The sequence below is a fragment of the Salmo trutta genome, unplaced genomic scaffold (assembly GCF_901001165.1).
Source record: "Salmo trutta unplaced genomic scaffold, fSalTru1.1, whole genome shotgun sequence".
Taxonomy (NCBI): domain Eukaryota; kingdom Metazoa; phylum Chordata; class Actinopteri; order Salmoniformes; family Salmonidae; genus Salmo; species Salmo trutta.
Genome location: NW_021822834.1, coordinates 69,878 through 81,472, shown reverse-complemented (window position 1 = coordinate 81,472; position 11,595 = coordinate 69,878). Strand labels below are relative to the sequence as shown.

At 46.3% G+C, this 11,595-nt stretch overlaps 1 protein-coding gene across 1 annotated transcript; it reads right to left on the bottom strand.

The window, feature by feature from the left end:
* Nucleotides 1-4,367: 4,367 nt before the first annotated feature.
* LOC115185194 (COUP transcription factor 2) lies at nt 4,368-8,908 on the bottom strand. Its single transcript, XM_029745703.1, has 3 exons — nt 7,856-8,908; nt 6,561-7,088; nt 4,368-4,969 (listed from the first exon to the last, which is right to left on the bottom strand). Exons 1-3 carry the CDS (start codon nt 8,319-8,321, stop codon nt 4,695-4,697), a joined length of 1,269 nt encoding a protein of 422 aa, XP_029601563.1. The 5' UTR covers nt 8,322-8,908; the 3' UTR covers nt 4,368-4,694.
* Between the last annotated feature and the right edge of the window lie 2,687 nt (nt 8,909-11,595).

Genomic DNA, 11,595 nt, shown 5'->3' with positions numbered 1-11,595 from the left:
TGGTTACGTGAATATAGTTCTGCCAGTGGGATGGTGGTTACATGAATATAGTTCTGCCAGTGGGATGGTGGTTACATGAATATAGTTCTGTCAGTGGGATGATGGTTACATGAATATAGTTCTGTCAGTGGGATGGTGGTTACATGAATATAGTTCTGTCAGTGGGATGGTGGTTACATGAATATAGTTCTGCCAGTGGGATGGTGGTTACATGAATATAGTTCTGTCAGTGGGATGGTGGTTACATGAATATAGTTCTGCCAGAGGTTACGTGAATATAGTTCTGCCAGTGGGATGGTGGTTACATGAATATAGTTCTGTCAGTGGGATGGTGGTTACATGAATATAGTTCTGTCAGTGGTTACATGAATATAGTTCTGCCAGTGGGATGGTGGTTACATGAATATAGTTCTGCCAGTGGGATGGTGGTTACATGAATATAGTTCTGCCAGTGGGATGGTGGTTACATGAATATAGTTCTGTCAGTGGGATGGTGGTTACATGAATATAGTTCTGTCAGTGGTTACATGAATATAGTTCTGTCAGTGGGATGGTGGTTACATGAATATAGTTCTGCCAGTGGGATGGTGGTTACATGAATATAGTTCTGTCAGTGGTTACATGAATATAGTTCTGCTAATGGGATGGTGGTTACATGAATATAGTTCTGTCAGTGGGATGGTGGTTACATGAATATAGTTCTGTCAGTGGTTACATGAATATAGTTCTGCCAGTGGGATGGTGGTTACGTGAATATAGTTCTGCCAGTGGGATGGTGGTTACATGAATATAGTTCTGTCAGTGGTTACATGAATATAGTTCTGCCAGTGGAATGGTGGTTACGTGAATATAGTTCTGCCAGTGGGATGGTGGTTACATTAATATAGTTCTGTCAGTGGGATGGTGGTTACATGAATATAGTTCTGTCAGTGGGATGGTGGTTACATGAATATAGTTCTGTCAGTGGGATGGTGGTTACATGAATATAGTTCTGCCAGTGGGATGTTGGTTACATGAATATAGTTCTGTCAGTGGGATGGTGGTTACATGAATATAGTTCTGCCAGTGGTTACATGAATATAGTTCTGTCAGTGGGATGGTGGTTACATGAATATAGTTCTGCCAGTGGGATGGTGGTTACATGAATATAGTTCTGCCAGTGGGATGGTGGTTACATGAATATAGTTCTGCCAGTGGGATGGTGGTTACATGAATATAGTTCTGTCAGTGGGATGGTGGTTACATGAATATAGTTCTGTCAGTGGTTACATGAATATAGTTCTGTCAGTGTGATGGTGGTTACATGAATATAGTTCTGCCAGTGGGATGGTGCTTACATGAATATAGTTCTGTCAGTGGGATGGTGGTTACATCAATATAGTTCTGTCAGTGGGATGGTGGTTACATGAATATAGTTCTGCCAGTGGGATGGTGGTTACATGAATATAGTTCTGTCAGTGGGATGGTGGTTACATGAATATAGTTCTGCCAGTGGGATGGTGGTTACATGAATATAGTTCTGTCAGTGGGATGGTGGTTAAATGAATATAGTTCTGCCAGTGGGATGGTGGTTACATGAATATAGTTCTGCCAGTGGGATGGTGGTTACATGAATATAGTTCTGCCAGTGGGATGGTGGTTACATGAATATAGTTCTGTCAGTGGTTACATGAATATAGTTCTGCCAGTGGAATGGTGGTTACGTGAATATAGTTCTGCCAGTGGGATGGTGGTTACATGAATATAGTTCTGCCAGTGGGATGGTGGTTACATGAATATAGTTCTGTCAGTGGGATGGTGGTTACATGAATATAGTTCTGTCAGTGGGATGGTGGTTACATGAATATAGTTCTGTCAGTGGGATGGTGGTTACATGAATATAGTTCTGCCAGTGGGATGTTGGTTACATGAATATAGTTCTGTCAGTGGGATGGTGGTTACATGAATATAGTTCTGCCAGTGGTTACATGAATATAGTTCTGTCAGTGGGATGGTGGTTACATGAATATAGTTCTGCCAGTGGGATGGTGGTTACATGAATATAGTTCTGCCAGTGGGATGGTGGTTACATGAATATAGTTCTGTCAGTGGGATGGTGGTTACATGAATATAGTTCTGCCAGTGGGATGGTGGTTACATGAATATAGTTCTGTCAGTGGGATGGTGGTTACATGAATATAGTTCTGCCAGTGGGATGGTGGTTACATGAATATAGTTCTGTCAGTGGGATGGTGGATACATGAATATAGTTCTGCCAGTAGGATGGTGGTTACATGAATATAGTTCTGTCAGTGGGATGGTGGATACATGAATATAGTTCTGCCAGTGGGATGGTGGTTACATGAATATAGTTCTGTCAGTGGGATGGTGGTTACATGAATATAGTTCTGCCAGTGGGATGGTGGTTACATGAATATAGTTCTGTCAGTGTGATGGTGGTTACATGAATATAGTTCTGCCAGTGGGATGGTGCTTACATGAATATAGTTCTGTCAGTGGGATGGTGGTTACATCAATATAGTTCTGTCAGTGGGATGGTGGTTACATGAATATAGTTCTGCCAGTGGGATGGTGGTTACATGAATATAGTTCTGTCAGTGGGATGGTGGTTACATGAATATAGTTCTGCCAGTGGGATGGTGGTTACATGAATATAGTTCTGTCAGTGGGATGGTGGTTAAATGAATATAGTTCTGCCAGTGGGATGGTGGTTACATGAATATAGTTCTGCCAGTGGGATGGTGGTTACATGAATATAGTTCTGCCAGTGGGATGGTGGTTACATGAATATAGTTCTGTCAGTGGGATGGTGGTTACATGAATATAGTTCTGTCAGTGGGATGGTAGTTACATGAACTGGCGATATGGTACACTATACCAGCCATACTCAATAAGGACTGTGGGATCTGGACCCAGAACGGAGTCAATTTTTTTATTTATTTTTATTTAATTATTTATTTATTTTTTCTACATAACATTTTCACATTTAATTCGGTTTGGGATTTGACTCCTGGTATGATGTGAACACACATAAGACATGGAAAATGTGTAGAATTGCAGGAAATGAGCTTTAAAGCTGCTAAGGGATGTGGACAGTTGAGCGGGCTGGGTTGTGAGGGTCTGTTACACTGATAAATGACAATATCCGTCCGGACCTTTGCCATCTAGGGCATCTGTGTGACCGGATCATCTCAAATAGTATTAGAGTACTCCTGGACTACTGTGCTTATTGAAATATTTAAAGAAACTATTCATGTTTGGAGCACATTATACAAAAAGACATGTATGGACAAATAACAAAGTAGGAAAAAAAACTATAACAATTCCCTTTGTCATTTTCTTATCCTGGGTCAAATGAAAAACATTTGTTCCAAAAAATAACATAATTAACAAGCACAATAAATATACATACAGTGTCAAATAAATACTATATTATGTTTCCCAAATCATGATTTGTGAGGAGGATCCCCACCATTTAATTAGTCTCTTTTCATGCTTTAGAACAGTTGGTACTAGGGTACTAGGACTCCTGGGGGTACTTGGCCTATCCTCAGGGGGTACTAGGACTCCTGGGGGTACTAGGACTCCTGGGGGTACTAGGACTCCTGGGGGTACTTGGCCTGTCCTCAGGGGTACTAGGGTACTAGGACTCCTGGGGGTACTTGGCCTGTCCTCAGGGGGCACTAGGACTCCTGGGGGTACTTGGCCTGTCTTCAGGGGGTACTAGGACTCCTGGGGGTACTTGGCCTGTCCTCAGGGGGTACTAGGACTCCTGGGGGTACTTGGCCTGTCCTCAGGGGGTACTAGGACTCCTGGGGGTACTTGGCCTGTCCTCAGGGGGTACTAGGACTCCTGGGGGTACTTGGCATATCCTCAGGGGGTACTAGGGTACTAGGACTCCTGGGGGTACTTGGACTGTCCTCAGGGGGTACTAGGGTACTAGGACTCCTGGGGGTACTTGGCCTGTCCTCAGGGGGTACTAGGACTCCTGGGGGTACTTGGCCTGTCCTCAGGGGGTACTAGGACTCCTGGGGGTACTTGGCCTATCCTCAGGGGGTACTAGGACTCCTGGGGGTACTTGGCCTGTCCTCAGGGGGTACTAGGGTACTAGGACTCCTGGGGGTACTTGGCCTGTCCTCAGGGGGTACTAGGACTCCTGGGGGTACTTGGCCTGTCCTCAGGGGGTACTAGGACTCCTGGGGGTACTTGGCCTGTCCTCAGGGGGTACTAGGACTCATGGGGGTACTTGGCCTGTCCTCAGGGGGCACTAGGACTCCTGGGGGTACTTGGCCTGTCCTCAGGGGGTACTAGGACTCCTGGGGGTACTTGGCCTGTCCTCAGGGGGTACTAGGACTCCTGGGGGTACTTGGCCTGTCCTCAGGGGGTACTTGAGAAGACTGATGGGACCATAGGCCTACTGGTTAAATGCACCTGAGGGGGTACTCCTGGGGTACTCTGGGCAGAGCCACATTTAGCTGGTGGTACAGTAACAGATAAAGGTTGTGAACCACTGCTTTAGAATGAGGGGGTACTCCAGGGGTACTCTGGGCAGAGCAACATTTAGCTTGTGGTACAGTAACAGATAAAGGTGCTTTAGAATGCTGCCTGTTCCTCTGACAGTATCCAAGGTTCCATCCATAGAACCATTCTAGTTCTATGATTCCATTCCTGGAGTATTCTAGAATGTTCTTATTCTACTGCATCGACATGTAAGGCCAATTAAAACTGCTTCCGGAAAGCAACATATCCCTAATGAGAGTTTCTATTGGTATTTTTCCGACCAACCGGATGAAGAATAACTGTTCTATAACGGACGAGGAGACGGTGCGTAGAGAGGGCAGACGGAGTAATAGCTTCCCGAACCGGTTCGGTTGGTTAGGATACTGGTTCCTGATGTACCCGTCCAGGGCGCACTGGGACTTCTCCTGAAGATCGTCCACGTGAGTCACGTCTGACAGACCGCACGCATCTATAAAAACAGAGAATTCAAATCAGAAATCATTAGCAATAATATAGGCTTATCTTCTTCGTGTACAATGCAATATTGGCTAATATTAGATCATCATTTCATTACAAATAATACAATGGCTGAGTTTACACAGGCAGCCCAATTCCGTTCTCGTTTTTACTCTTTTAGTCAATCAGATCAGCTGTTTAACCAATAATTGGGCAAAATATCAGAATTGGGCTGCTTGTGTAAATCCAGCCAATATGGCATAGACATTTAATTTAACGCCTACTGCAATTTTTCGAAATCAATATTAGTATAGGCTATTGTAAATACAGTATATTGTATGCCTATATAGGCCCACTCCAATTTATTACATTTTTACATTTTACATTTTAGTCATTTAGCAGACGCTCTTATCCAGAGTAAGTGCATACATTTTTCATACATTTTTCATATGAAATCAATTTAACTGCGTTAAAAACAAGACAAAGGAAATTATGCCGTATTTGCTTCACTCAAAATGGCGCTACATGGGCTTTTCAATAGAACATGGCCCTCTGAAATTAAACGGGTCCAAAATAACATCACAAACAGGCCTATAAAACATACAGCCCTGTCTGCTAAATAAAACGGGTCCAAAAATGCATAATAAATAGGGCTTTAGAACATACAGCCCTGTCTGCTAAATTAAACGGGTCCAAAATAACATCACAAACAGGCCTATAAAACATACAGCCAAGTCTTTGAAATTAAACGGGTCCGCAATAACATTACAAACAGGCCTATAGGCCTTTTCTCAGACTGCTCCACACTATAGATGCACTCTTCAAATGCATTTTTAAAAGCAGATTTAAAAACATAATTCTGAATGCAACGCTGTGGCGCTTTCCATGTCGCTACCTCCATGTCGCTACCTTTTTTTTATAGGACATAAAAAAAATATTTTCATTCATCTCGCCACCATAAGGCCTTTTAGGCTCAGGACGAGTTGTTCAAATACATTACGGCATTTAAGAAATTCTGCAAAACGAAATTAAATATAGGTAGACTTGTCTTTATTCTTTATTATGAAATATTACATTTTCTGTCGGTAATGGTTAAGTTGTGTGGCTGATGATTGGTGAATGAATTACATGTCTGTAGGTCATACAACTAACAAAATTAGCCTGTAAAATATTTTGATAATAATAATAATTATTAGTTTGAAAAGAAATGTAATTAATTAAATCAAACGTCAATAATATTATTAATCATATCATATAATTCACAGCGGCCTATATAATAACCATGCTGAATTAATTATTGTAAAAACAAATATATAAAATCATCATAAATGTATATAATTCACGAACGTTGTTGAGTCCAATTGTCTCAATATTTTTGCAGGTATTTTTAGTAGACATATTACGTTTTCACATTCTGCATTCAACTCATAGGATTGGCTGAAAAGTGAATTTGAGGGGTAATTGATATAGTTGATTTGTGGTGATTTGGGGAACACAACTACAGCTGTTCCTGTTGCCGATGAGGGTGATGCTTGTCTATGTTTAGGTTTTGTATTGATACCAGTCACAGTGAACAGCAGTGAAGCATAGCGGTGTGTGTTTACCTGACGTAAAGAGAACTATAGCCTTAATACAGCTGTACTCGGCTGAGTCAACATGCAGAACCTTCAGCTTCTCCACTTGCTCCTGGAAGATCCGGATATGGTCCATGAAAGACACGACTCTCTCCGCCGACATGGGGGCGGCGTGCAGCCCCGCCGCAGCCAGGAGAGGAGCCACATGCACCGGCATTGAGCATTGGGCCGCGTTCAGCACGAACAACTCGCTCCAAGTGAGCCGGAGCAGGGCGACCTGGTCGGTGATCTGGAGGTCGGGGAAGAAGGGGATGTTTCGGGCCCACTCCACCGCCGAGAACAGCATCCGGGCGGCCAGCTCACAGATGTTCTCCATTCCCATGAGGTTGTTGGACTGCGTACACTGCGTGCTGTATCTGGATGTGGGGTAGGGCTCGGCTCGCATGAGCAGCGAGATGTATCCAGATAGGTAGGAGTGGCATTGGAGAGGGTCTCCGTTGGTTATGGAGAACTGACCGTGGTACGGTTGAGGTGGGAGTATCCTTCCTCTCTGAACCGCTGTGATACAACGAGACAGAGACAATATTAATGTCGGGTAGATAACGGTGGCCTACAAGGTGACAGATCAATATTAATGTCGGGTAGATAACGGTGGCCTACAAGGTGACAGATCAATATTAATGTCGGGTAGATAACGGTGGCCTACAAGGTGACAGATCAATATTAATGTCGGGTAGATAACGGTGGCCTACAAGGTGACAGATCAATATTAATGTCGGGTAGATAACGGTGGCCTACAAGGTGACAGATCAATATTAATGTCGGGTAGATAACGGTGGCCTACAAGGTGACAGATCAATATTAATGTCGTGTAGATAACGGTGGCCTACAAGGTGACAGATCCTAATGGTAAGTATAGTGAATAGCGGCGTGTTCGTGTGAATACATGTCTACCAATCCTGATGGAACAAAAGGGATTCTATCGCTTGCTTCATACACGGCTCTATATCCTATATAAGTCCTTGTTTTCTAAGCGTGTAAAAACACACACAACCCACTGCCTTTATTCCTCCTAGACAATAAGCTCACGAACAATAACAGCATGGAGACTGTTATTAGGACCTCAGTAATGGAGATTTAACAGTGTTATATTATCTTATAGCCTATCTGAACTACACGGATGAATATGTTGTTAAAATGTAGTGAGTTTACGAGCAGTATCTTTAGAGAATCTTTATTTTTTATTTTTTTTATCATTGGCTTCTAGTGACTACAGCTACAGGCTATAAGTGACCTAAAGGGAGATGAGAAACAAGCTTGTTTACCTTCTCTCCGCATTCCCACTTTGACACATTTCTTCAGTCGGCAGTACTGGCATTGGTTCCGGTGGTGTTGATCAATGGGACAGTTCCTACTAGCGCGGCAGGTGTAGCTGAGATTCCGCCTGACGCTCCGTTTGAAGAAGCTCTTACACCCCTCGCATGTGAACTGTCCGTAGTGTTTTCCGCTGGATTTATCCCCGCACACCACACACTCGATCTGCTGAAGCTGCTGTTTGTCCACGGAGTTAGTCGACGTTTGACTAGTGATAGATTGAGATGTGTTGCTTGAATGAGCGCCTTGGGGTGTCTGATGTGTCGAGGGGATATCCAGAGAGGGTATGGGATTGAGGTGTCCCGTTAGGTCGGTAGAGAGGGATAACGGTCCGACTTGAGAGACGGGGGAAGACATTCCGCCTTGAGAGTCGCGGGCGATATCTTCCTCGCCGTTTCTCCACGTTACCATTGCCATATCTATCCGTTAATGTTTCCAAAACGTTCCGTTTCGTTGTCACCCCAGTGTGCTGCCCGCGGGTGTCGACAAGTAAAGGCACAAATATATAAATACAAAATTATTGCACCATTCTATTCAGTAATTAAGAAGCATAAAGCATAGCAGTATGTAAAGTGCCAGTGCTGGATGAACGCGTGAACAATCTGACTGAATATAGTCACTCAGAAAATGAAAGTGCCATTTCTAAATAGCTCGGTCCAGAGAAGTGATCCAGCATCAGAAACACCGAGGGAAAAACACACACATTAAAACACACACGCAATCCAGTCAAAATCAACACTGGAGTCAAAGCAATCTCTTTTCCAAAATGTGAGTCATTCTCTAATTCCCTCTATCCAACCCGGTAAAACCGGGCACACTAATCAGATATCCCGTGTTGTACGGAGCTGAGGCGGTGACGCAGAAACTCGAACCGGGTTAATGAAAACAGCGGCACCGTGGCTCGTGCTATTCCAATGAGTGAGGAGTTATCGGTGAAAGGAAAGCCAACAGCGAGAGAAAGCGGGTTGTGATGATGGCTGGACGTGTCCTGTAGAGAATGGGATAATGTGTTTGGACAAGACGGGTGTGCCTCTGACGTCTCCACTGAGCGGGTCAGCCATATAAGGAGCGAGGAAGTCCTTTGGTCTGTGAGGAATGGACTAGGCCAAGTACCAGGTGGAAATTAGGCCAAGTACCAGGTGGAAACTAGGCCAAGTACCAGGTGGAAACTAGGCCAGGTACCAGGTGGAAACTAGGCCAGGTACCAGGTGGAAACTAGGCCAAGTACCAGGTGGAAACTAGGCCAAGTACCAGGTGGAAACTAGGCCAAGTACCAGGTGGAAACTAGGCCAAGTACCAGGTGTAATCTAGGCCAAGTACCAGGTGGAAACTAGGCCAGGTACCAGGTGGAAACTAGGCCAAGTACCAGTTGGAAACTAGGCCAGGTACCAGGGGGAAACTAGGCCAGGTACCAAGTGGAAACTAGGCCAAGTACCAGGTGGAAACTAGGCCAGGTACCAGGTGGAAACTAGGCCAGGTACCAGGTGGAAACTAGGCCAAGTACCAGGTGGAAACTAGGCCAAGTACCAGGTAGAAACTAGGCCCAGTGGTTTACCGGAGTGATGCTTTGTTAGAGCTCTGATTGGTTTTGGAGAGATCGGGGTTTAGAGAGATTGAACGATCATGCCGCACATTCATTGGTGTATTTCTGATCACACAGCTCTGTATCTCCCTGTGTGCCTGTATATATAGCCTACCACTGGGGATTACATGCTTCCATACAAATGGATGCATTGGATTTATGTGATTTATTCGTTGTTTATTGTAATATTACATTTCGACAGCATACTGGTTGTAATACATGTAGTTTCCTCCTCTATTAGGTTGTAACAGTGATAAATGGAAACGCTTTTAAGCACCAATGAGAGCGTATAATGAGATATCGCAGTAATCTGATGCCCCCATTAGTGGCAGACCGGGTGTGTTGGTCGGTAATCTGATGCCCCCTAGTGGCAGACCGGGTGTGTTGGTCGGTAATCTGATGCCCCCCCTAGTGGCAGACTGGGTGTGTTGGTCGGTAATCTGATGCCCCCTAGTGGCAGACCGGGTGTGTTGGTCGGTAATCTGATGCCCCTAGTGGCAGACCGGGTGTGTTGGTCGGTAATCTGATGCCCCTAGTGGCAGATCGGGTGTGTTGGTTGGTAATCTGATGCCCCTAGTGGCAGACCGGTTGTGTTGGTCGGTAATCTGATGCCCCCCCTAGTGGCAGACCGGGTGTGTTGGTCGGTAATCTGATGCCCCCCCTAGTGGCAGACCGGGAGTGTTGGTCGGTAATCTAATGCCCCCCCTAGTGGCAGACCGGGTGTGTTGGTCGGTAATCTGATGCCCCCCTAGTGGCAGACCGGGTGTGTTGGTCGGTAATCTGATGCCCCCCTTAGTGGCAGACCGGGTGTGTTGGTCGGTAATCTGATGCCCCCCTAGTGGCAGACCGGGTGTGTTGGTCGGTAATCTGATGCCCCTAGTGGCAGACCGGGTGTGTTGGTTGGTAATCTGATGCCCCCTAGTGGCAGACTGGGTGTGTTGGTCGGTAATCTGAAGCCCCCCTAGTGGCAGACCGGGTGTGTTGGTCGGTAATCTGATGCCCCCTAGTGGCAGACTGGGTGTGTTGGTCGGTAATCTGATGCCCCCTAGTGGCAGACCGGGTGTGTTGGTCGGTAATCTGATGCCCCCCCTAGTGGCAGACCGGGTGTGTTGGTAGGTAATCTGATGCTCCCTAGTGGCAGACCGGGTGTGTTGGTCGGTAATCTGATTCCCCTCGTGGCAGACCGGGTGTGTTGGTTGGTAATCTGATGACCCCCCTAGTGGCAGACCGGGTGTGTTGGTCGGTAATCTGATGCCCCTTAGTGGCAGACCGGGTGTGTTGGTCGGTAATCTGATGCCTCCCATAGTGGCAGACCGGGTGTGTTGGTCGGTAATCTGATGCCCCCCTAGTGGCAGACCGGGTGTGTTGGTCGGTAATCTGATGCCCCCCTTAGTGGCAGACCGGGTGTGTTGGTCGGTAATCTGATGCCCCCCTAGTGGCAGACCGGGTGTGTTGGTCGGTAATCTGATGCCCCTAGTGGCAGACCGGGTGTGTTGGTTGGTAATCTGATGCCCCCTAGTGGCAGACTGGGTGTGTTGGTCGGTAATCTGAAGCCCCCCTAGTGGCAGACCGGGTGTGTTGGTCGGTAATCTGATGCCCCCTAGTGGCAGACTGGGTGTGTTGGTCGGTAATCTGATGCCCCCTAGTGGCAGACCGGGTGTGTTGGTCGGTAATCTGATGCCCCCCCTAGTGGCAGACCGGGTGTGTTGGTCGGTAATCTGATGCCCACTAGTGGCAGACCGGGTGTGTTGGTCGGTAATCTGATGCCCCCCCTAGTGGCAGACCGGGTGTGTTGGTCGGTAATCTGATGCCCACTAGTGGCAGACCGGGTGTGTTGGTCGGTAATCTGATGCCCACTAGTGGCAGACCGGGTGTGTTGGTCGGTAATCTGATGCCCCTAGTGGTAGACCGGGGGTGTTGGTCGGTAATCTGATGCCCCCCCTAGTGGCAGACCGGGTGTGTTGGTCGGTAATCTGATGCCCCCTAGTGGCAGACCGGGTGTGTTGGTCGGTAATCTGATGCCCCCCCTAGTGGCAGACCGGGTGTGTTGGTCGGTAATCTGATGCCCCCTAGTGGCAGACCGGGTGTGTTGGTCGGTAATCTGATGCC

What these genes read in the sequence shown, in the direction of transcription:
- LOC115185194 (XM_029745703.1), bottom strand. Translation starts at nt 8,321, where the DNA reads ATGGCAATGGTAACGTGGAGAAACGGCGAGGAAGATATCGCCCGCGAC. An exon ending in AGTGGGAATGCGGAGAGAAG is followed by an intron (nt 7,089 to 7,855) that starts GTAAACAAGCTT and finishes GTTGTATCACAG; the next exon opens with CGGTTCAGAGAGGAAGGATA. An exon ending in TATAGTTCTCTTTACGTCAG is followed by an intron (nt 4,970 to 6,560) that starts GTAAACACACAC and finishes CTGTTTTTATAG; the next exon opens with ATGCGTGCGGTCTGTCAGAC.